Below are 23,804 nucleotides of genomic sequence, written 5' to 3' on the forward strand. Positions count from 1 at the left end.
TAAATAATGTTCCTATAATTTATAGTCAGCTGTAGCTGACATTATGTACACTTACGTCGTCAAGACGACGCATCGACTCCCTCGCTTTAGTAAGGCGTACTTGTCCGATACATTTTATCTGATGTCTCATTGACAATACCTAATTGTCGAACAAAGATCGCTTTTACAAAAATGTCTTTGCATTCGACACCCATCCTGTATTTAAATATGGGTGGCGAAATGTTGTATGTTTTGCGGCAGAGACTGAAGGCACAAAAAATCGACGTCGATAAAACAATACAAGGTGAAATCACACTTGAAAGTACTTTCAAATGTTTCGAAAATACTTCGTAAATGTTTTATGTTAATATTTTTTTACAAATATAATTCATAATTACACTGACAATCTCTTATAACAATTGCATAATAATCTTTTACATAATAATAGCATCTCATTTTTTATAATTTTTAAATACCTCAAAAACAAAAGTTCTGCAATATTTAAGATTTCGCTAGAATTATGTACCATTATATTAAATAAAATATCTTATTTGACAAAAAAATCTTGAAATTAAAATAGATGTTCTTTTCATACTGTCAACTAAAATATATAATACTTAAAAAAATAAAAACTTGTGGATATTTAAGCTAATGTTTTATCAAAACTAATTTAATACAGTTTAATTACAGTATTGGACGAGGTAACAACTACCTTACTCAATCCCAAGATACTATCGCCAATTTTCGAAGAGTCACCGATGATAGAAATATCACAATTACGTGTTACTTTGGAGAGCGTTGTTCTTTCATCCATTATGAAACTAGACAAAAGCAGTATGGACAAACTGTTCGACCTGATGATCATGATGGTGAAGTATCAATTGAAAGTAGCTACTGGACCTAGAGAAATCATTCTCATTACTTTGAATCACATAGACGCAATGCGCGACATGGTCAGCGATGTAAACGCGCAAAAGTGCGTCAGCATGGTACATCAGATGGTTGTTAACGTGAGTATAATTCAGTATAATCAATTTAGCAATATTCAATCCAACAAAATTTTTATCCATTTTCCAAAGCACAGTTTTACGGTTGCCTGACCTTCGACGAGGTCTGGAATGTGCGGCAGTGTTGCCTGAAGGAATTAGAGCCATACAACGTGCGAGTCTCGATTCTCTTGCGACGCGGTCTGCAAAACGATGACGCCAGCTTCAATATAATACCTCAGAAATATGATGAGAAATATAGTGAACACAAGAACACTCTAGCCACTATGAGGATTAAAGATGTGAGTCCTGAAACATGCTGTGGAGGATCCTTTGATACCTTTGGTGACAGAAAAACGTTATTGGGCAAAAATATGTAAGACAAAAAATACGTAATTGTCCATCATTACATAAAAAATAATTATTTATTTTTTTATGTAGATATTTGCCAACGTATGGCTTAACAGAAAATGCAAGGCGAGACAGTCAACAGTTCTTAAGGGATTGCGGCGCGAAAGCAGAATTAGGTATGCTGGCTGTTCAGCTTGGGACTGAGGAAGCTAATTATGAAAGACCGTTCACACTTAACTTATTGTCAAACATGGACGAGGAGAATGTAAATAATTCAAATAGGGAAATTGATGCTGAAGGAAACAACAAACGAAGTAACGTGGGAAGCGGAAAACCGAAATTGAATGAAGACTATAAAGCTAAACTTGATACTGCGTATGCGGATTTTTTTGAAGACGAACAAGATTTGAAACGCAATATGGATTTGCTCGACCTACTCGACGAGATCGAATAGATTTTAACTTAAGATGAAATATATAGCGTAATGCAATTATTTTTCCTATATTTTCTTGCATATTTATATACACCGATATCTTTCTACTAGAAATACATACATTTCCATGTGAAAAATTATTTTCCTATTTTACAAAACATATTTTTTACTTTACTTCAATCTTATTCAAAGCAAAAGAAAAATATAAGTATCCATCTACTTACAAACGGGACTATGTTCCGAGATTTCGGTTGTAAATCAAATTGATCGTAGGTCGAACAGCATTAAGTATACCAAATTGTGAATATATACATATTATTTAAATTGATAATTATCGTTATTATTTCATACAAATAAAATATTTATATAAAATATTGCAATTGTTTTTAATAATAGTTTTTAAAAACAATGATAGACTTTTATTTAGAAAATTATAAAACAAAAACTTTTTTAAAATTATAATTTTTAATAAATTTGCTATTATAAAATTAATATGTAACTTAAATACAGATTCAACATTAACAAGTGATTCAAAAACGTTTTTTTTTTTTAAATATAATTCTTAATATATAGTATTAAATAAATGCTTTTAATCTATTAGTTCATTGTTAATTAATAGCCAATTGTTAGTAAATTCAAAAATTTACAAATTCAAATAATTGTAAGTAGATGGATATGCACATATAGAATCCTAAGATGGTAACTTTAAATGCACTGTTACAAAAGTTACAAGACAGTAGAAAACAAATTCTATGCACATTTTAAGATTTCGTTAAATCTAAAATATACTTCACACCCGTTCGACCATTAAAATTGAGCGCCTTAGCAATAGCTTCTTGATATTCACAAAAAGGCACTAATTTATGTGGTGGAGGTTGCAATTTCTTATCCCTGAAGAAATCTGCTAAATTCTTAAACATGTCCACTCTCTCCTGGGATTCCATATTTGCTTTTGTCCAGGCTGTCATCCAAAATCCTTTGAACGATATATTCTGAAAATATATCGCACAAATTAGACTTGACCTATTGTAGTTGTTAATTATAAATGTAGTACTGGTATTTACTTTAAAGATAAGTGCGGACACTGGTACAGTTAATGGTTCTCTGGACATGCCACCATAAGTCACCATAATACCACTATGAGCAAGATGTCTTGTTATGTCGGTCGCACTCTCTCCACCAATGCAATTAAGAGCTAATTTTGGTGCAGGTAATTTTTTATCCTTAAACAATTGTGTATTTCGAACCTCCTTTTCAGTTAGCACTTCATTTGCCCCTAAGCTTACCAATTGATCCTAAATAATTCATAAAATTATATACACATTGTAATTATAATATATAAAAATCAAAGCTGAAAATGTTACAAAAGTAATGCTTTACCATTACCGTTACTCAGAAAACAATTTGTTTTTTTTTTTCATTATTTTTTTATAAAATCTTGACCTTTTTTACATCTTTTTTTAAAAATGACATTTAATTATCTATGACACTATTTGATCAGTTTGATATAAATCTGTAGTGGTTTTAGTCCATATACATATATAATATACTTGTAAATAAATAAGGATAATAAAATTTGTTACCATTAATATAAGAATGTAACAATATTACAGTTACAGACAGAATAAAGTAATACTTGTTATCAAAAAAGAATAATGATACCTATTACAGGTAACAATATTACTAGTATGTGTTACTTCCCAAATCTGATAAAAATAAAAAATAAAACATTTGAATACAGTTGATACTACACCTTTAATTCCTGTATGTTTGGCCTATCTCTAACGACACTGATAGACTTATAATTCCATACTCTACATAACTGAATAACCAATTGACCAACTGCGGAATTGCCACCATTTTGTATCACAGTATCTCCAGGCTTTAATGGAACAAAGTCCTTGAGCATTCTGTATGCTGTACATGGATTTACATTCATCATACTGGCTACAACTAGATCGACATCACTCGGTATCTGCAATAAAACCAGATTAAGAAATGATACATGCAGCAAACATTATTATTACAAGATAATGCAATAATGCACATACTTTCATAACATCCTTAAAATTATAATTAGCTTGTGTCCTCCAGATTCCAAAATTAGGGCCATTTGGCACAACCCTATCTCCAATACGCAAGTTTTGAACATTAGAACCAACATCTACTATTTCTCCAACCCCTTCATTTCCTGCTACCGCTGGCAGAGGAGGCCTGCTGGGATATTTTCCTTGTATTGTATTTATATCAGCAGGATTCACTGGAGATAATAGCCACTTTACTGATACCTACATTTTAAAGAGATAATTGAATTATATAATAGCTTATAAATAAATGCAAAGAGATCTATTTTGGAATAGCAAGTAAACCCGGTATGTTTTTCTTTTTTAATTTTTGAACTGCTAAATCTGATTCTGATCTTCAAAAATAAAAAAAAAACTGTTATGAGAACATGTTAATAAAAATATAAAACTATAATAAAATATAATAAACAATATTAAGTAAAAATCACATATGTGAACAATACAAATTATAAGTAAAGACAATCTTATTTGACCAAAGCAAATCTCAGTAGTTCAAAATATTTTTTTAAATATATTTTACAATTTTCAATAGTAAAATGCTACAATAGAATATAAAACATTCTAAAAGAAAATTCCTGAGAAATGTAATGAATAACAATGCTTCCAAGTGCTATAAGATTTAAAATAGTTTCCATTTTAATAATACTTTTGTATTTAGATATTTATTTTATTTTTTATGTTTTTTAATCAAGCATAACATAATCTAGTAAAGAAGAATATAAAGGCATTATCATATCATTTTTATTAGTAGAAAAACATGAATTAACTCTCTAATTTTTCATTACTTAATCAAATCAATTGAATTACTGGTAAACAGTTAATTTTTTAAAGAATTATTAGGTTCTAATAAATCTGAAAAAATCCTAGTATACTCTTTTAACATGTAGGAATGCGATCATGTAATTGCATGACCCAAAACATTTACTAATTTTGTACATGTCCATATTTAAAACAGAATCATCAAAATGGGAAAATTGTCTGGGTCTCAAATAAACGATCCAGATTGGTCAGGAAATATTTAATATGTACATAAAGTTCAATAATAATTAACGCTATTTACAATACTAGTTTAACTAGCTTGATATGTTGTTTTTAATCCCTTACTTTAGTATGTTTTTAATACAAATTAAAAAGTTTTTTTTGAAAATCAGAGTCAGTTTCAAGTTTAAAAATTACAAAAAAAAAACACCGTTTTTACTTACTCTCCGAAAACAAAAATCAGCTCGTTTTATCCATCATCCTTTAATCGCAATATAATAATTACTTGATCGTCCGCTGGCCGTTCTATTGTTTGCGTTGTTACTTGAAGAACCTCGACGGGATCGCCGTACTCCTTGTAGAATAGAGATTTCACGTAACCGGCATTAACTGCAGCACTCATTTGCCGAATGCTCATCAAATTACTCCTAACTGATCGCGAGATTGACGAAGTCAATTGGTTTGCAAACATAGTTGTTTTAACGCGCCACGACTTTAACGTTTGACGAACATTCGTTGGGAGAAAATTTCGAGTATAAAACTTGTACAGGTTACATGAGGTGCATGAGGTTGCATATCAAGTTATATCGACTGATAATTCCCTCCCAATCACGTGCCTCGATATGTATATACGATTTTCAAAATTGCGATATATTGCGAGACGTGCAATTTTGCGATTTATCGCAAGCATTTTTTTAAATTTTTAGAATTGGATTTTATTCGCAAAATATTGCAGTTAAAATGTAACTCAAAATCGAATGTAATCAAGTATTTATTTATTTATTAAATATTTATATGCACAAAAAATGTAAAACAAAAATTATCTCATATTTAAATGCAATAAATATTGTATATTTTGTTCCAATTATCGAATGGTTATTTTTAATGTTAGATATTCTTTAATTAATGTTTAAAGTTTGTTTCATTTTATTAATTCGTGAAAATTTTATATAACATATAATATTACAAGGTAATATGAACAATAACAAAAATGAAAGAAATAGTCTTGGCTACAAATTTTCAAATTACCATTCCCGGGTTAGATTGTTCAAACCCACTACAATCAAAAACGCTATAAATTAATTTAAAATTATTATAGACGTAGACAAATTTTTATTTATGGCAAGAAATGTATATGCATTTTTTATGAATAAAGATTCATATATGTTTATAATAAATAATATTTAATAAATAGTCAATCGATTATTTTCCTAGATCACATTCGACTATAGTTAATTAATTTCTTACGACTTAAGACTTACTACACCCATAGACGGATGCTTTTACACAAGATGAGAAAACGCTTGTTGCACGGCAAAAAGCAGCGCGATAACCAATTGTTAATTTGCTCTTACGGAAAGTAATAAATTGATTGGCTTTCCTTGCTTTCTGCTGCGTATCAAGTTTCCCCTGAGGCTGTGTGCAAGAACCAAAGTCGTAGTCGTAAGTCAACGCACAAAAATCGACATAAACGTATGTCGTAGCAATTTATTGCGTCAAACTCTTGTATAATTACAGTAGTTGTTTTTGTTAAACTTCCACATCGTTAATGGTGAGATATTATATTATATAATTATTTCAAATATTTTTATACCTTGAATGAATGTGTAACAAAATAGTCTAGAAATGATTAGAAAACATAACCTTACTTATATATTAAATCTTTTGTATATTGAGTCTTTATAGATGCAAATTTTTACTTTTTTATATGATTTTGTATAATTTTATATATTAATAGTAGCTATTTAAATTTATTTTTAATTTTGTTACGTAATAATAAGATTAAACATTTTTGACAATATGCTAAATGTTTTTCTGTGGATAAATAAACAAAATGTCTTTTTTAATTACTGTAACAGTTATTTAATAAAAAATATTTTTTTTATATGTTTTCAGCGATATTAAAAGTGAATTACAGAAAATGGGAGATCATCATTATACAAATTTAACTGATGAATATGACACAATTAATCCAATCGTATATATTAAAACTATGGAATATTCACCTGAAACTGTTACTATTGAAGAAAAAGAGGGTGATGATGTTCTCATAGAATTATACAAGGAACGAAAATTTTTATACGATAACAGTCATCAAGATTTTAAAAATAAACAGAAAAAAGAAAATGCTTGGATTGAAATTTCTCATATCATGCAACTGAAAAAACTAGGTTACTATACTTTCATCAAAATAAAATAATATACCCATAATATATTTTGTTGCATCAATGATGCGCATAATACATCATTTAATGTTTGGTGAATAACTACGATAAATGATGTACTATACATATTAAACATAAATTGGAAAGCATTCCATATTATATATATTTAGATCCTGTGAATAACTAAATTGATATTTATTGTAATGTTTTTTCATAGGTAAGTACTATACACCTGAATATTGTCAAACAAGATGCACTTCTCTGAGAGATCAGTATACTCGTGAAAAAAGAAATATGAAGGATGCTTACCAAAATGGAAATGCTTCAAAACGTAAAACATTTGCATTGCGTAGTCAACTATCTTTCCTTGATCGTTTTATTAAAAGAAGAAGGTAAGAAGGAATTACATTGTAAAATAATTGTTCTCTAAAAGTGGTGAATTCCTAAGAAATTCTATTACTCTTTAGAACTTTTTCCTATTTTCAAAGAACAAAGAGCACACTTCAATCCATAAGAGATACAACAGTAACACATGAAAAGAATAGTAATAATGAATCTGATGAATCGGAGTGTTCACAAAATATTGTTAAAATATCTCGGAAAAGACATAGTACATGTCAAAATACATCTCAAGAAAATATGGAAAATAATGAACAAGATCTTAATAGACATAACAAGGAAATAAACACTTCAAAGTTTAAAAGACATAGAAATGATGAATCAATAAGTATTGAAGATATGGATGATACAACTGTCAGTAATGCAAATGCGAATTCTCTCGAAAGCACGAAAGAAAATTCTACAAGTAACACAAGAACAATTGATCAATCATTTGCTAATTATATTCGCGTACATTTAGAAAATATTCCAGAACCTGAAAAATCAACAAGAAAGAAAATGATAATTGACGCCCTTACTGCACCACTACCCAAAACGTAATAATATTGTATTTTTTAATTTATAATATTTTTTTTAGTTTTTATTTAATTAATCGTGTATTTAAAAAAATAATTTTAATTATTATTAGAAAAATAATTATAAAAATAATTTCAGAATTTTATTTTTAATTACACAAAACAACTGTTCAAAAAATCACTTTGTTTATAGTTGTATAATTTTTTAGTATCACTAAACTATTAAATGTATTTTTAATATATTTGAAAGTACGTTTCCAGTAAATGTTTATGTATTTTTTGTAAAATTTAAAATTAAATACTTATAAAACTGTCTGTTGCAATATTCTGTAACACTAATAGCACTCTTTTAATATAATTAAGGCTAATGATCGAAAACGAGACATAAGCACTTACATCTATCATAGTCGTAGACGTAAAACAAGGCAAAAAAATGTAAATTGTAAAAAATGTTTACATATATGTTTTTCTCTTTTTTATCTTACGTCTTACTGTTTACGACTACAACAGACATAAACGCTTATGTTTCATTCTCTACTATTAAGCAAAATATTATTCAAAAATATTTCATTATTTTTCTTTTATGCAGATGTACCTTTTTAAAACGTTGCACATGTGAAATGCTGATGAAACAATTATTTCACCATTTGGCCGCCATACATCAATAATTCTGTTTTAAAAAATGATAGGTAAGTGAAGAAATGTTTTAATAAATCAAAATTATTGTAAATAATAAATACATGCTTATTTACAAGATTAAACATTAGCATATTTTCACTAAAGATTTAAAAATTTTAGGTTTTGAAAAAATTAGACGATATATTTGTGTATACAAGAGATTCTTTTGAAACTACCATATATTTCCTAAAAAATTGTAAACATAAATTAATGCAAATGGACGCATTTAATTTGTAATAAATGTAACATTTTTATTATATAAATAGATTATATATTTATTCTCCATATAAATCTTTTTTTATACAAAATCATATTGCCATTTTATTTCATCTGCAGAATTTGTGAAACAATAGCATTATAAGAACAGAATCCATTCCATCTCTCTTCTGATGTTTTGAAGTCAATGCAGTTTCTATGAAATTTTAAAATTGGAAATAAAAAAAAAACGATGCGCGATTTTTTTCAATTTAAATTTGAAACAGATTTGTTTACAAAACGTATCATATTTTATAAACAATGTAATGAAAAATATGAAACATAAGACACAAGAACTTTTATTATATTAAAATTCATACTTTGATTTTATTACGCTTTACACAGGCACGTTTCGCTATCTATTTCAAGACAAATCGTCATGCTCTTTCTGCGTTAGAATGTCGTTTATAGTATTACACCACTTATAAATATAAAATGTAACTACATATGATACTAATAACCTCTTGAGCTGAACATTATGCTGTGGACAATTTAACCAATGTAAATCCATATGCATATACAACTCAGTTTCTAACATTAATGCTGTATGATGTACATAACAGACGTTGCTCATTTTTGGCGTTAATAGATCATCAGCGTTCTTAAATGTCTGTATCAAGTTGTTATTAGCTAATTCGGATTTTGTAACATCCATCAGGAGATTCTTACACGTGTCACAATCTTTGATATGTGAATTATTTAGGATTTTTGCTGCAATAAAGTTGCAAATGTTCAGATAATCATGTGTTACTTCCAAAGGCCTTTCCAAATCTGACATTGAACTGTCGTTGCGTCTAGTTTCTACATTACAGATAAATTCTTTTAACGTAAACAACAACGATCCATCTATTTTATTTTCGCTATTATTCTCCACGACACGAGGTGACGTCAAATTATTGATTAATAATGTTTTGAAGGAACTCTCGAATTCCGCACATGTGGGATTGGTATTCCTTATTCCAAAAGATCTGATCTGCCCAAAAAAATGTCGAAGGCAATCCTGGTTCAAAATTCGAGGCTTCAAACATTTAAATTCGTACGTTTTCAATATCACCCACAATTTGCGTAATCCTCTTATAGTAGAGATCCAATTTTTCAAAATATTCGAATCTCTCAATTGATTCTTGTTTGTTCGATCAACAAATCGCATTCTCTGTAACCTCTTTATTGCCCTCTCCCAGAATGGAAAATGCGGGCTATTATGTGAAATAGCAACTCTTAACGATTTCTCCGGCTTTAACGTGTGTCCATTTACAGAATCGAACAGTCGATCAAAAAAAAGTATTATTTCCGCTGTATCTCGTCCTTTCTTTTCCGGCATTTTTAGTGGTCCATAAAATGTATTCACGTGTCCTACAAAAGAACATTAAAAAAAATAATTCTTGATCATATGATTAGGTACATAATTACATTGAACTTCAGTTTTAATATTAAATTATATTTTTTAATTATATTAAATTTGCATAAATATATACCTTCCAGTTTGGTGTGATGGTGTATGAATCCGCCCATCGTCATACTTAAAACCTGCGCCGCGTTTTTTACTCTTTTTCTCTTTATTTTACTTTTTATTATGTGCTCCGCAGTAATTTTCGGCATTAATCGATACATGCTATGAGTTAAGTCCATGTGATACGCTTGTTCGATGATTTCCCACGACGCAAATTTTCGTTCTTCTCCTTCCTCACGATCAAACTCAAGATCGTTATTTAATAAGTTGTTGCGTATGCCTTTGATGAGATGTGGTGGGTCGTATAATGGGATTATATCTTGCTTTTTTATCGTTATATAACCATCTAGCGAAATAAGAAATATTTAATAACTTGTATTTAACAAATTATTCAAATAAATAATAAAAAAATTTAATAAAATAGAGTAATAAATAAAAATATAGTAACTATATATGTAATTTAATCATTCAAATTGTATTTAATAAAACAGTAATTATATAATAAATGTAAATAGTTATAATCTTTAAAGCAATAATTATTTGATTGAAAGCGCACTTACAATACAGTTGTCCTCGTTTCGATTTCAGCCTTGCCGATTCTAGCTTCATTTTATTTATAGCTGTGATATTCCTTTTTCCATCGTTGCATATAAAGGCGACTAGTTTTAATCCACTATTGATTATAATTTTGGAAATATCTTTGATCCACTCGACAAGTTGATCGGTTTTCGTCGCACCGTCGCAAAAGTAATACGCTAGTGGAAACTTCCATCCACTTTGTATGCCACGCACCATAAAAATTAATGCATGATCAGTGAACCGTGCTCTCCTCTTGACACCAAAATCTTCAAAACCGAGAATATGTTTCTTTTTCTCATCATAATCCACGTGAGGTTGCAATAACATCTCGTCCCACATTAAAAGACATACTTTATCTCTCTCCTTCATTAATCCCACTTGCTTCTTCAGACGTTGATTTATAAAATTAATTGGACCTGGATGGATATTAATTTTCTGAAGTATAGACCGTAATGTTTGTATGCTGGGCAGATTGAAAACTTGTGTCAGGTATTGGTAACATTTGCTGGATTGCTTCATGATAGATAAAGCTGCAATCTTTTCATCTAGCGTGAAATATCTATCCTGTAGACAAAATTAGATTAATTTTTTATGTAATTTATATAAGTGTTATAATTCCAATATATGGAATAGAAACTAAGTTTGTAATAACTGTAATAACTCTTCAATATTTGACCAAGGTAATATCCCAAGGTAGTATCCCAGAAAAGCAGAGACTATTAAAATTAAAAAAATTGATACTCTAATTATTCAAATGTGAATTAGTTTATGAACTCTATAATAAATGCTTCAAGCTATATAAATATACATACACTTATATATAAATCAAAAAGAAAGAAGCTCCATTAATGTGAATATTAGCCAGTCTCATCAAGATTGTCTCAAGTCTTATGGTGCTAATATGGATCTGTGATTGGTTGATGACATTTTAAAACAATCTTAGAACAGTCTTAAATATAAGAATTGACTATGAATATTAACTATTAATTAGCCATCAGAAATATTTTGTATAATTGGAATGAATTCTTTAAAAAGTATATTATGGTATTAGAATGTACATAAGAAAAATTCACTAATAATTTAAGTTCCTAAATGAAGTATAAAAAATGTCTGATAGTATCACCAGTAAGAAATATCAATAGGAATAGGTAATTTGAAAGATATATTTATAATTTAGTAATGATTTAATTGAACAGACCATAATTATTGCAAATGTAATTAATAAGTAAACTATATATTTATTAATCCATCGCAAGTTTATACTTTCTACTGAAAAATATCTCAATTATGTACCTTGAAGGAATGTTTTGTTGCTATCTGCATTTGAAGAAATGTTTGTTGGACAGGAGTTAGTGAAGACAGTAACTTTTCTAGCTTTTCATTCTTGCTGTATTGTTTGGCTTGCCTTATGCGTTCGCGAAATGATAATTGCCTCTTTAGAACAGCTTCTTGCTTCTTTCTTAATATACATGACAACTTGTACAACTTCCACATTTTTGGTGTAAACTTGTGAAAGTGCTTTCCATGCAATAAAGTATGCAGGTCTAACAAACTGGATGAATTTTTTGGTGAGGAAGGCTCTGATTCTAAAAATTCTTTATTTATTGGAGTACTTGATGACACTTCCACTGCTCTTCCAGGCTCTTTCTGCTCTTTCTCCTCGATTATTTCTATTATTTCAATTTCTTCAATGTTAACAGTTGTGTTTGCATCTGTTGTGTTACTCTCAGATTCTTTTGTAATTACAGTCGCTTCAGTATTACTATTATCATTATTCGTCTCACTAATATTACTATTATTTGCTTCATTGTTATTGCCGTTACTTGGCAGATATAAGGACGGTATAATACCGGGTTTCAATCTCCGCAATCTGTACATCGCCTCGTAATCACTGTCGGCAAAGTGTCTGTAGCATACGACACACTTTCTCAATTGCTCGTCGGTCAAATCTCGTGTTTTTTCCGAGTAAATCGCCTTTTTCCATTTATTCATCATAATGACGTCTTTGGGAAACGTGTGAGAGGGTAAATTCACTCCCGAAGAACATCCTGAGACGCAGCAGTGTCTACCCATGGCCTAACCTAAAACAGTAAGTATTGTTTATTTCACAATATCATACATATCTTATATTAATATTTACTTACTTTATTATAATCGCGAACTGAAGTGAATAGATTGTCCGAACAGGGACAAGAAACCGGACGAAACAATATGAGGAAGAACAAGCAAACTATACACGCACATTTAGTTGAGATACGAACCAAATACTCAGATACTAATTTCCGTTTAAAATTATGAAGAAACTGTATTATCGACAATACTATTGCTAAAATGCTAAATTCCATTGGCTGCGTTTTCAATAGATTCATGTTGAAATATTCTTCTAGATCATCCAATCAGACATTTAGATTTAGAAGAATACATCAATAACAACGAACGTTTATGGTTCACTCAACTGTTAAGTCTGCTGAATGCCCCTACCCTATACAATTAATTACAAAAGTAATTGATTTTCTATTCAAAATTTTTTATTCGATATTTTCATATTAATCTAAAAAAAAATATTGAATACCTAATCCAATGGAGATAAACATGTCTAGCAGTCTAGCATGAAACGTAGTGGAACGTGGAACCATAACCTTAAAATAGTGTGAACACGTGTAGCCGTACTAGTCGTTCGATTTCTCCCATTTTCTCGTATAATCAAAAAATAGTTATTTCATTTATTTTACTTGTTATTACTTAGTTTATTTGTTCTTACAATGACGAAAAAAACGATAAAAAGAAAGCAGAAGGAAAATGGGGCAAAAGAAAACGAGCCGAAGAAGAAAATGTTGGATGTTCTTACAATGATAAGGAAAACGTTAAAGAGAAAGCAAAAAGAAGTGACAACAGAAAACGAGCCGAAGAAGAAGCTGTCAGATGAACCTGCTACCAAAAAGGTTTGCAATAATTTATACATATTCAATATAATAATATTAGAGTGCCAAGTTTTAAGTAAAAAAAAACAAGTTTAAAAATGTACCAAGTTCTATTTAATACCTGTTGAATTAACAATACGAAGAAATAGTTCTTGCAATTAGTTTCTTATTTTCTTGTCTCATAACCTTGTCGTTATCATTTATATAGATTTGTACAAATTTGTTCATGAAACAGGAAAATTGAAATAATATTCTATTTGTAGGTAAAATGGATTAACAGGCAACGAGTGTTGGTGTTTGCTACTCGCGGTATCAATCATAGGCATCGACATCTTATGGAGGACTTAAAAAAATTGATGCCACACCATCGTCCCGAGTGCAAAATGGAACGTACTAAAAACTTGCAAGTAGTGAATGAAATGTGTGAGATGAAGAATTGCAATAAAGCCATCCTGTTTGAAGGTCGAATGAAACGAGACCTTTATATTTGGCTTGCTAATGTGCCTACTGGCCCAAGCGCAAAATTTCTTGTAGAAAACAGTAAGGGTTGGAAAGTGATTTGTTGTGATGAAATTATGACTAGAGTTACTCTTTTTCAATAATTGTAACTTAACTAATTCCTATCTATAACTGCAACTTGATTATATATTTTTGGCAACTCAACTAATTCAGTAATTATTTTTATAGTTACTTTGTATATTTCAAATTTATTCAAGATGTCTAAGTCAAGGTGTGATCTGTATCAGCCAAATAAAATGATAAATCATCTTCTAAAATAACTATTACATAAACATTTAAAATTACTCTTTAAAACAAACTCTGGATCATTAGTTCATGATGATTTTATTGCAAAATTTAAATTTGGCAAATTTTTTAGTTGAAAAAATATTGATAATATATTCACTTTTAATATATTCCAAGTATAAATATTAATTTATTATAAATTATTAATTCAATTAATTTATTAGATATATTTTGGTTTCAAGTGCTTAAAATAACTGTGATTTATATCTTAGAAATGTAAGATTCTTGTATTTACAATAGTAATGCAAACATTAACTAAAAAATTAAGTAAAAAATTACGACTTATACTTTTAAGTAATTATAACTGTAACATGTTATTTTTCAAAGTTGAAGGCTAACTTGTAATTAATTTATTTTGAGAAAGTGTAACTGTAACTCATTCTATAAAATAATTTTTTTCAATCTTAATTATACTTATACTTAATGTAGATTTTAGAGAGAGTATTGTGCAACAATTGTATTTAATTCATTTTATTTATAGTTTATACAATGGGAGAGCTGAAGATGACAGGAAACTGCTTAAAAGGGTCTCGGCCGTTACTATCGTTTGATGAAAATTTTACCACACACGCGCATTACAGTCTCTTGAAGGAATTACTGACACAGATCTTTGGTGTACCAAATCATCATCCTAAGAGTCAACCATTCTTTGATCATGTGTATACATTCAGCATTCTGGACAACAGGATATGGTTCCGTAATTTTCAGATTTTAACAGAGGACGGTGCATTGGCTGAAATTGGCCCGAGGTTCGTCTTGAATCCGGTCAAGATATTTAGCGGAAGCTTCGGTAGTGATACTTTATGGGATAATCCACATTATATTTCTCCTGCCAAGGTAATGCAACATTCGTATTTTATATATAATAAATAAATTATGATTGGCTTGTTTTTATTACTATCTGTAACATATATCTTGAAATTTTCAGTTTCGACAATCGTTGACGAAAAAGGCTGCTAATAAGTACATAAATAGGGTAGAACAAAAAATGGTACAACAGGCCACTAAACCTGAATTGTCTTATGCACTTAATCCAACAGATGAGATATTTAAGGGTGATTTATTGGAGAAAGCAATCGAGATGGAAGAAAAATTTGAGACAGATAAAAATGAAAACTTAGAAAAGCCGTCAAAAAAGAAGGTAAAAAAAATTAAGAAGCCTGTGGTAGCTAAAAAAGTTAAAAAAATAAAATCTGTAAAATCAAAAGCCTTGAAAAAAAGGAAGGTAAAATGAATTATTTTATAATATTAATAAAGTGCATACATGATAAATGAAAGTGTTTTCTTGTGTATTACGCAATTATTTAATATCTTTTATAAAATAACTTTAATGCACAATAAATTTTAAAAGATAAAAGGAGAGGGCTAAAAATTGATTTTCCCAGTTTTTATCTTATTCATATGCTATATAATTTCTTGATTAACTGAATAATTTTTTAGTATATTCACACATATAATGCTATTAGTATGTATATATATATATTTATAAAACAAATTTGAATTGCTTTTTCTTGAAAAATATATGTACCCACAAATCCTTCAAGCTTCAATTAAGTAACTTAAAACGATTTCAAAACATAATTGTAATAATACAAAAGACTCGAAATTTAAAGCACTACGAAAATTAAATGGATTTTGACTAATTACATTTGTATTAAATGAATTTCGAAATTGTTTATTATTTAATTTTCCGCATTAATAACCATGCCATACTTTCATTAGCCTTGTTTAATTTTCGTTGTGTTTTAAAACTATTTGTTACACTTTTCTCCACAAACACATGTTTTATATATAATTTTTAAAAATATTTTTCAAAATTAGTAATTGCTCAATGTTAGTAATGTAATATACTTGAGCTATAATTAACCCTCCGTGATCCAACCAGAGATTTGAACAAATTTTCAATTTTGAATTATTCTGCTTCGAGGAAAAAAAGATACTTTATTCTATGGTTAATAGATCATATTTATTAACATAAATTCATATATCGATCTATATATAAAGTACTTTAAATACATCTTAGAAACAAAAATATATATATTATATATATATATATATATATATATATATATATATATAGTTCATCTCGTACAAATATCTGCTTAATACATTTTATTAAAATAGCTTAAAATATTTTGTACATCAAAATACGAAAGCCTCTTATTATCTAGGTGTGAATTGAATTTTTAGTTTAGTTACTTTGTTTGAAAATATTTGTGAGATTGGAAGGAATAAAAATTGTGTAAAGTTTAAAAAATAGATTTTTCATTTATGAGTAAAGGAACCATTCTTTTTGTCAGTATAATAAATAGTCTATTTTTTACATTATGAAAATTTCTACATGTAGAAAATAATTGCACAAATGTTAAATTTCTATAAATAATTGCACTCTGCTACATTTATAGAATGCATATTCTTTTGTAAATAATAATTGTACTTTCTTTATAACATTGACTTGCACTTGCTTTTTTATAGGTGCATTTAAAATCTAGAAATAATAGTTATTAAAATAAATATCCTTAAGACAAAAGATTTTCAGTTTGTGCAATGGCACTTTGATGATACAAATACTTAGAAAAGATGTAAATCTAAACTTCATCAATTACATATTCATGAATAAAATATATTTCATGAAATGCAAAATTCCTATAAAATTTAATATCATCTATAATATCGTTTAATTTCTTTTTCAATGATTCTAGTGAATATTATAAAATATTTTGTTATATCTTAAAATTTGGCAGTTAAATAAAAAATTGACGGTAAGTACAAGCAGATTGTAAATCTCAAAATCAATAGATATTGCGTTATTCCCTATTTTATAAAACATAATTCGTTCACATTATCTAAAATTGCAAATTACTTGTTTTATTATATAATAATATAAACGAAATTTTTTCATGTCAATTAAGATTGCTTAAATATCTTGAAATAGCAAGAAATAATAATTTAGAAAATTTTGGCAATGATTTATCACAAAAGAAGACCTGAATCTTAAGAAATAAACGTTACCTTAATAAACGTTATCTTAAGAAATACTTAAACACCACAAAAACAAATTATGATATAAAATTATACACAATTATATAAAAATATTGAAAGAAAGACGGGAGTGATTTCATAATATCGTTGAATTCGCGTTCTAAGAGCAATCATTAAAATAACTTTGTTACTGTCTATTTAGACATTGTAGGATAGTTACTATTCATTGCATTTTTATAAAAGCTGAATTTCAGTTTTGCAAATAGCAATTTTTACAGGTGTATACTCTTTATGTAATTTTGAGAAATATATTGCATATTCATTTTTTAAATTTTAGTCTAGCTTGAAGGTGCTTTCAAATAATATAATTGAATTTAATGTATGCTGTAATGTGTGTACGAAATTAGCATATGCAGTTATATCATGTGGTGAGAGGGATCATGAGATGGTCGTTAGCCATTTGCATTACGTAAGCGTAAAACCGCTCTTATGATTTTACAACTTATACTGGACAATGCACTGCTTTACTAGCAGCAAAAAAATTATTTAAAAAAAAATTTTTTTTTCAAATATATTTTATAAAATTCTCATAGAACTTTCTTTTATAGCACTTATTAGTGTGTAAGATCTATAAAGGATCATTAATTTGATTCTTTTTAGAATTATAAGTGCCTCTTATAACATTGTTGTTAGTATTTCATGACCCTCTTGCTATCTCACGCATATTTCTTTCCCTCTCTAGTAAATTATAAATTACGTTCTATATATCCAATAAACTTCTACTTATAGAGGCAATTGGTAACATTTTATAGCTAACAAACTAATGTTGATAAGAATTTTGTCGCATCATTTACTGACAATGAGTTATATGTTAAAAAAATGAAATAATATTCCACCACTCCCTTCCTTCCTCTATATTTTACTTTATAACATGATACTTATTCATCTATCTTATAGATTAAAAATACATGAACGATCATATCTTCACATGTTCTTAATATATCATTATAAAAATAACTTTCGAGACAAGTTTTTTTGTGGAGTATTTGTGTAGCAATACGAATTGCACGCGTGAACGAAAGAAATGTATTCTTATTTAGTCTTATTAGATATACGGGTGATAAAATGCAAAAGTAAGTATTCTATCATATCAAAAAAATGTGTGTACAAAATATGTGTATAAAAAAGATGCATTTATAAAGTATTAGATACTTATTCGTTTATTGGTGTCATTTCGTGGGACTGTTGTCCGTTTGCGTTGCTGCTAGAGGCTCCAAGTTGTGCTAATGCGGATTGACGCCATTTTCCATTTTCACCGTTTAAATTCCTATCCTCGCATACACATAGGAATAATGTGTCGATAACAGTCTAAAACAATAAATTAATTTATTGTAAAAGATATTATTTAATAAATTATTGTCATAAAATATATTAATAGGTACATGTATGTGTGTTCATTTAACTTACTTCATAAAGGGAAATTATACAATGAGCGATGAAAAATGAAAAAACACAAGTAATGAAGATGGGAATAGCATAAAAATGTAGTTCGGGATCTTGTCTCATAAAAAGTAATGCGATGCTTCCGGTTGCAGCCGTAACGAAACACTTTCCCAGGAACAATATAAAATCGCCAAATCCATTAATCACTGCTATTTGAAGAGCATTACTGACCAGCGTTGTAAAGGCCTTAAAAAAAGTACAAATTTGTAAATATTAAAAAATCTATAAATATTGTATTAATATAAAATGAGTAAATAATATAATCTATAACATTACTTAATACAACATTAATATAATATTACTCTATTATAGTCGCATATCTATTTTTTTTTATATCTCTGCTCTTTCTATGTATAAGTATAAAATCTCTACTGGAACATACTATTCTAGCCGCATTGCAAAAATGGGTCCCTTCTATAGCAACAACAGTATACGCATTATTATTCATATATCGAATGAATTTCTCCAAACAGTAAAAGCAACAAATGCAGACTTTTAAACCACACTGAGCGCATGGAGATGTTTCTTTAGTTTTTTCAAATCTGTAAAATAAGGAATCATGTATTCAAGGATCTAATCAAAAACTAAAAAACATTGAGGATCATTATCTGGATTCCTTTTTACGGTAAACTTACTTAGTATGCAGATACGTTAAAATCAATCTAGGTAATTTAAAAATGGTTATCAAAAGTGATCCACACGCTACAGAGCCCATATGATAGCAAATTAAATGTCCTATGGATGAACATACTGGATATGAGCTGGCGTTTTTACCTCTGACAAAAAAATTAATTATTATTAAAGTATATCTAAATAAATTCTATGTCAATATGTTGCAAAACTTTACCTAAAGTACCAGTGAGCAACGGAGCCTGATATTACCATGGCTTGACATCCAACAATAAATTCCGATGTCCATATTAATCCTATAAGATATACCCACCACATGTATTTCACCCAAGTCGCATCAACATATTCCACAAGAGTGAAAGCTGAAATGTTTAATAACCGATTTTATTTTTATTTTCTTTGTTAATTCTAAAATGCGTTAATTCTAAAATGCGTATGTATCGCGTGCACACATGCACGCACACACACACACACACACACACACAAAACGTATGTATTTGTATGTAAATATATTACAATCACAAAATATATTACTTTTGAAAGAATCAAGAGAAAAGTCGAACTTTTTCTCTTCAACTAATGGAGCCTTTTCACCAATCGAGCTTAAACTCACAGGATCAAATATAGTATTTTTGTACATTTGCACTGATTTTGTCTCAGGATAATCTACAATACAGCATAGAAAATTTATTTCCAGTTAAGCTTCCTTGATTGTGTTCCTTGATTAAACACTGTAAATTTACTTACTTGCTGTTGCAAGACAAAGAATTACAAATACCCAAAAGAAAAAAAATAGCATCAAAGATATAAACGTTAAGAGTGGTTGGAAAAATAAGCCAGGTAATTCTTTTAAGCATTTTGCACTTTCTTTGAATAATGCTGCCATAAAACTAATGCGTTTGCGTAATATACATGAAAGAAACAATAAAATAATCTGTAAAATAAAAAGAATTGTTAACAGAAATACGTGTATACATATCTATCCTTTTTATTATATAAAATGACACTTACAGTAATAGTAGTAGCGATAATGGAAAATGCGAGAAATGCTCTTTCATTTCTTACAGCTTCTTCGAGAAGTTGATTTGGGTCAGTTTTGTCCAAGGTTTTCTTAATATCGACATAAGTTAGCCATAACAGAATTGTACCACCTATATAATATAATGCCATTAATGCTTTTTCATAATAAAATTTGTGAATTTTTAATATAAAATGTAAAATAAATTTTACATTTTATGTTAAAAATTCATTTTACTCCTTATTTTAATTTACCATATATGATGACTTATAGGTGTAAACGTTTACAGAATAATTTAAAAAAAGATGAATAGATAAAAAACTATTTTTACAATAATTTCATTATTTATAAATTAATTTTTACATCTACTAATTTTTACAATTTTATATTCTATGAGCTTCTCTATATATTATAAACATACAAATAACGATATCTGTTATAGCATTTGTGTATATTTTCAATACTAGAAAATATTCATTAATAATTTTATATCATGATCAATGCTATGCTTAAATCTTTAAGATCTGTATGTGTCAATATTATCTGTATTTCCAAACTTAAGTGGATAACAGTTAACGTTTATATTTGTTTAATCAACAATCATTATTAGCAAGTCTAGTATAATCTATAATATTTAACCAATTTATTACAACATTTCATGATAAATTATGAAAAATATCTTAATATACTATATTCGTTTTAATAGTAATTGCTTTCTGCAAATGTTTGAGATATACATATTTCCTATTGATATAATAATTCAAATATTATTCACAACATATTATCACTATAAAAACATTTCTATGTTTAATTTATAACATATATTCATTGAAAATCAATGAATATTTATATTCATTGAAAGGTCAAATCTTTTTATATTAATATTTTTCCAAAATGTTACTTACCAGTGGAAGCAATGCTTACAAGCACGATTATAATCCATGTTACAAGAGATGCCAATAAATGAAAGATGGCTATTGTAAAGAGTGAGAAAACTGAAAAAAAGATTGGCTAAGTATCTCCTCAATGTACAGCTTATAGATCTATCCAGATAGCAAAATGTTAATAGTAAGCCAGAAAATTTGATCATAATTGTAGAGCAGACTTACTCACTGTGTCTTGTTAAACTTAATTTTTAACTGCCATTACAATTTGCCAACCATGATATAAAAATGCAGAAATGCAACAGAAATTAATAGAGCACACCTTGCCATGATGATATCATCTGCTCGTTTTCTGAAGCATATCTGTTAAGGAAACAGTAAACAGTGCTCGACTATTGTTAAATTTCTACCATATATGTAAATATAATTTCTACTAATAGGTATAACATGTAATACATATTTATGATGTATGTTTTTAGCAGATTTTGCTATCTGGATACATTGTAGTAATGTGATAGATTCTTACCACAGGCGAGAAAAGATAGCGCCAGAATTAGCCTCCAGGTTTTACACAGATCTCCTAAAACTTGTTCGATAACATCCCATGAGTTGATTACTCCATATAAATTTGAAATTATCACATCGCCTACTTCTTTCACCGCCGTGGGGATGCATCGATTTAAAACAGGTATACTGGGATAAACCGGCCACTCAGGACAAGATCCATTCTTGAATTTACCACTCTCGCTGTTGCACGCGCTGAAATCGCTGCCAGGTCTATCATGGCACAATTGTGATCCCGTCTCTTTGTAAAATTTACAAATGTCTTCCATTTTCCTTATCATTCTATCGGGACATTTCTTCACACAAATCTTTAATGATTGTGTGACATTAGTTATATCTAAGAAGAACAGGTATCTGAAATGTGACATAATGTTCATTTTTAAAAGTATTCTCACAAAAATGGATACTCTGGCTAAATTAGAAGGAAATATATGAGACTGACGGCTTGTCGCTGGTATCCTGCCCAGAAAGCTCCATGCTACCAAACTTTGGATTATTCTTCACACCACATGTGTTCCCAAAACTGTCATATCCATTTATAAGCCGCATAGGATTACCATAGACTATCGCAAAGGCAGCAATCAAGATCTGCAAGCAAATAAATTATCACACGTTAGATTGCATGATGCTTTGATACCTTATTCATTTCAATTCATTTTCGTTTGCTGGGAAGAGATTTATTTATAAAAATTAAAAGTTATAAATAAAAAAGTTATACGCCGTCACATATTATTAAAAGTCACTGCTAAGCACTACTAATTATTCCTAATTTTGATAACAACTATAGATATCCAGAGGGCAAAATGTTAATGGTAATAGTTTACCAGGAAATTCATACAGATATTGCAGCAGACTGTGTTCATAGTAAGTTTGTATTCTGATAGCAAAAATCATTAACTTATGTGACAATAACATATGGTCACTACGTGACAGAAATTGATGGTAAAGAACTAAGTGGAATCTGTTGAATGCAAATTTTTTATTATCTGTTTCTGCTATTAATCTCTGTGTGGCAAGTGTGTGAAAATCTGTTCAATTTCTGCTGTCAATCTATCATGGCACTTTGTTGACAAACATTGGCCACAACACTGTTGACAACAGTGTATATCCTGTCAAATTCTATGTTACATTTGTAACAGACACTTTGCTCTATTCTTGACAAGCCCGGGTATCCTAGATGTTCAATCCGAAATATCAGGTTGTAGACACGTAAAGAAAAAAAAAGAATAGAAGGAACTAATAGTACATGACATTAGGTGTATATAGCGTCAATACGATGTACCATAAAAAACCAGAACGCTATGAAGAAGCAAAGCCAAATGACGTCCGTACATCCCCGCACTCGTGTCGGCTCGACGCCGCCTTCCTCGTTCTTGCTACCGATACAGCAGGACATCTTCTCGGCTTAGTTCTCCGTCGCTATCGCTGTACCACTGCTACACCACTATCTGCTAAGGCAGCTAAAGGCACTTGTTTCTACGTCGGAGTTATTGGAGTTATTGTTGCCGCGCCGCGCGTCCCTTTTGATTCACAGTGTTGGAGCAACGCCCAGTACCGTAACTATAGACGCAATTGTAAAGGCGACTCCAAGTAGTTTCTAACAAAATTACTAAAAATCATGTTAATTGTTTAAAAAAAAATAAAAC

The 23,804-nt window shown here is 29.0% G+C and overlaps 5 protein-coding genes across 10 annotated transcripts; 3 read left to right on the forward strand and 2 right to left on the reverse strand.

Moving 5' to 3' along the window:
* The first annotated feature begins 49 nt into the window (after window positions 1-49).
* LOC105196749 (protein OSCP1) lies at window positions 50-1,886 on the forward strand. Of its 2 annotated transcripts, none has more exons than XM_011162837.3 (4): window positions 50-283; window positions 670-989; window positions 1,064-1,341; window positions 1,407-1,886. In XM_011162837.3, exons 1-4 carry the CDS (start codon window positions 172-174, stop codon window positions 1,768-1,770), a joined length of 1,074 nt encoding a protein of 357 aa, XP_011161139.2. In that variant the 5' UTR covers window positions 50-171; the 3' UTR covers window positions 1,771-1,886. The 2 variants fall into 2 exon arrangements, with proteins under 2 accessions (XP_011161139.2, XP_039302173.1); XM_039446239.1 differs by having other exon boundaries at window positions 129-283; window positions 659-989.
* LOC105196750 (enoyl-[acyl-carrier-protein] reductase, mitochondrial) lies at window positions 1,802-5,426 on the reverse strand. 2 transcript variants are annotated; one of them, XM_011162838.3, is made up of 5 exons: window positions 5,098-5,426; window positions 3,801-4,037; window positions 3,503-3,724; window positions 2,814-3,044; window positions 1,802-2,741 (listed from the first exon to the last, which is right to left on the reverse strand). In XM_011162838.3, exons 1-5 carry the CDS (start codon window positions 5,281-5,283, stop codon window positions 2,511-2,513), a joined length of 1,107 nt encoding a protein of 368 aa, XP_011161140.1. In that variant the 5' UTR covers window positions 5,284-5,426; the 3' UTR covers window positions 1,802-2,510. The 2 variants fall into 2 exon arrangements, with proteins under 2 accessions (XP_011161140.1, XP_039302172.1); XM_039446238.1 differs by having other exon boundaries at window positions 1,802-3,044.
* A 638-nt stretch (window positions 5,427-6,064) lies between these two features.
* On the forward strand, window positions 6,065-8,831 carry LOC105196748. Of its 2 annotated transcripts, none has more exons than XM_011162834.2 (6): window positions 6,065-6,363; window positions 6,708-6,982; window positions 7,194-7,368; window positions 7,444-7,911; window positions 8,480-8,579; window positions 8,689-8,831. In XM_011162834.2, the coding sequence occupies exons 2-5, from the start codon at window positions 6,733-6,735 to the stop codon at window positions 8,556-8,558; spliced, it is 972 nt and encodes a 323-aa protein (XP_011161136.1). In that variant the 5' UTR covers window positions 6,065-6,363; window positions 6,708-6,732; the 3' UTR covers window positions 8,559-8,579; window positions 8,689-8,831. The 2 variants fall into 2 exon arrangements, with proteins under 2 accessions (XP_011161136.1, XP_011161138.1); XM_011162836.2 differs by having other exon boundaries at window positions 7,465-7,911.
* Window positions 8,832-12,831: 4,000 nt separating this feature from the next.
* On the forward strand, window positions 12,832-16,220 carry LOC105196747 (ribosome biogenesis protein BRX1 homolog). Of its 2 annotated transcripts, XM_011162833.3 has the most exons (5): window positions 12,832-12,941; window positions 13,599-13,794; window positions 14,037-14,313; window positions 15,059-15,414; window positions 15,506-16,220. In XM_011162833.3, the coding sequence occupies exons 2-5, from the start codon at window positions 13,615-13,617 to the stop codon at window positions 15,809-15,811; spliced, it is 1,119 nt and encodes a 372-aa protein (XP_011161135.1). In that variant the 5' UTR covers window positions 12,832-12,941; window positions 13,599-13,614; the 3' UTR covers window positions 15,812-16,220. The 2 variants fall into 2 exon arrangements, with proteins under 2 accessions (XP_011161135.1, XP_039314881.1); XM_039458947.1 differs by lacking the exon at window positions 12,832-12,941 and having other exon boundaries at window positions 13,297-13,794.
* A 304-nt stretch (window positions 16,221-16,524) lies between these two features.
* Window positions 16,525-23,710, reverse strand: LOC105196745 (choline transporter-like 1). Of its 2 annotated transcripts, none has more exons than XM_039458946.1 (12): window positions 23,491-23,710; window positions 22,601-22,746; window positions 22,121-22,512; window positions 21,616-21,705; window positions 20,704-20,843; window positions 20,440-20,626; window positions 20,227-20,358; window positions 19,910-20,054; window positions 19,698-19,838; window positions 19,445-19,604; window positions 19,027-19,248; window positions 16,525-18,927 (listed from the first exon to the last, which is right to left on the reverse strand). In XM_039458946.1, the coding sequence occupies exons 2-12, from the start codon at window positions 22,705-22,707 to the stop codon at window positions 18,772-18,774; spliced, it is 1,872 nt and encodes a 623-aa protein (XP_039314880.1). In that variant the 5' UTR covers window positions 22,708-22,746; window positions 23,491-23,710; the 3' UTR covers window positions 16,525-18,771. The 2 variants fall into 2 exon arrangements, with proteins under 2 accessions (XP_039314880.1, XP_011161132.2); XM_011162830.3 differs by having other exon boundaries at window positions 23,441-23,710.
* Between the last annotated feature and the right edge of the window lie 94 nt (window positions 23,711-23,804).

This window comes from Solenopsis invicta, chromosome 2, assembly GCF_016802725.1.
Source record: "Solenopsis invicta isolate M01_SB chromosome 2, UNIL_Sinv_3.0, whole genome shotgun sequence".
In the NCBI taxonomy this organism is placed as follows: Eukaryota; Metazoa; Arthropoda; class Insecta; order Hymenoptera; family Formicidae; genus Solenopsis; species Solenopsis invicta.

Bases quoted from the DNA above. Each gene is read 5' to 3' on its own strand.
- LOC105196745 (XM_011162830.3), bottom strand. From the start codon at position 23,554: ATGTCCTGCTGTATCGGTAGCAAGAACGAGGAAGGCGGCGTCGAGCCG. The intron at 20,359-20,439 runs GTAAGTAAATTT...GCTGTATTGTAG, and splicing joins TCTTTGTCTTGCAACAGCAA to ATTATCCTGAGACAAAATCA. The intron at 20,055-20,226 runs GTAATATATTTT...TAAACATTTCAG, and splicing joins TTCTCTTGATTCTTTCAAAA to CTTTCACTCTTGTGGAATAT.
- LOC105196750 (XM_039446238.1), bottom strand. From the start codon at position 5,283: ATGTTTGCAAACCAATTGACTTCGTCAATCTCGCGATCAGTTAGGAGT. The intron at 4,038-5,097 runs GTAATTATTATA...TTTAAAATGTAG, and splicing joins AACGGCCAGCGGACGATCAA to GTATCAGTAAAGTGGCTATT. The intron at 3,725-3,800 runs GTATGTGCATTA...GTTTTATTGCAG, and splicing joins ATTTTAAGGATGTTATGAAA to ATACCGAGTGATGTCGATCT.
- LOC105196748 (XM_011162834.2), top strand. From the start codon at position 6,733: ATGGGAGATCATCATTATACAAATTTAACTGATGAATATGACACAATT. The intron at 6,983-7,193 runs GTTACTATACTT...GTTTTTTCATAG, and splicing joins CATGCAACTGAAAAAACTAG to GTAAGTACTATACACCTGAA. The intron at 7,369-7,443 runs GTAAGAAGGAAT...ATTACTCTTTAG, and splicing joins CGTTTTATTAAAAGAAGAAG to AACTTTTTCCTATTTTCAAA.
- LOC105196749 (XM_011162837.3), top strand. From the start codon at position 172: ATGTCTTTGCATTCGACACCCATCCTGTATTTAAATATGGGTGGCGAA. The intron at 990-1,063 runs GTGAGTATAATT...TCCAAAGCACAG, and splicing joins TACATCAGATGGTTGTTAAC to TTTTACGGTTGCCTGACCTT. The intron at 1,342-1,406 runs GTAAGACAAAAA...TTTTTTATGTAG, and splicing joins ACGTTATTGGGCAAAAATAT to ATATTTGCCAACGTATGGCT.
- LOC105196747 (XM_011162833.3), top strand. From the start codon at position 13,615: ATGACGAAAAAAACGATAAAAAGAAAGCAGAAGGAAAATGGGGCAAAA. The intron at 13,795-14,036 runs GTTTGCAATAAT...TTCTATTTGTAG, and splicing joins ATGAACCTGCTACCAAAAAG to GTAAAATGGATTAACAGGCA. The intron at 15,415-15,505 runs GTAATGCAACAT...TGAAATTTTCAG, and splicing joins ATTATATTTCTCCTGCCAAG to TTTCGACAATCGTTGACGAA.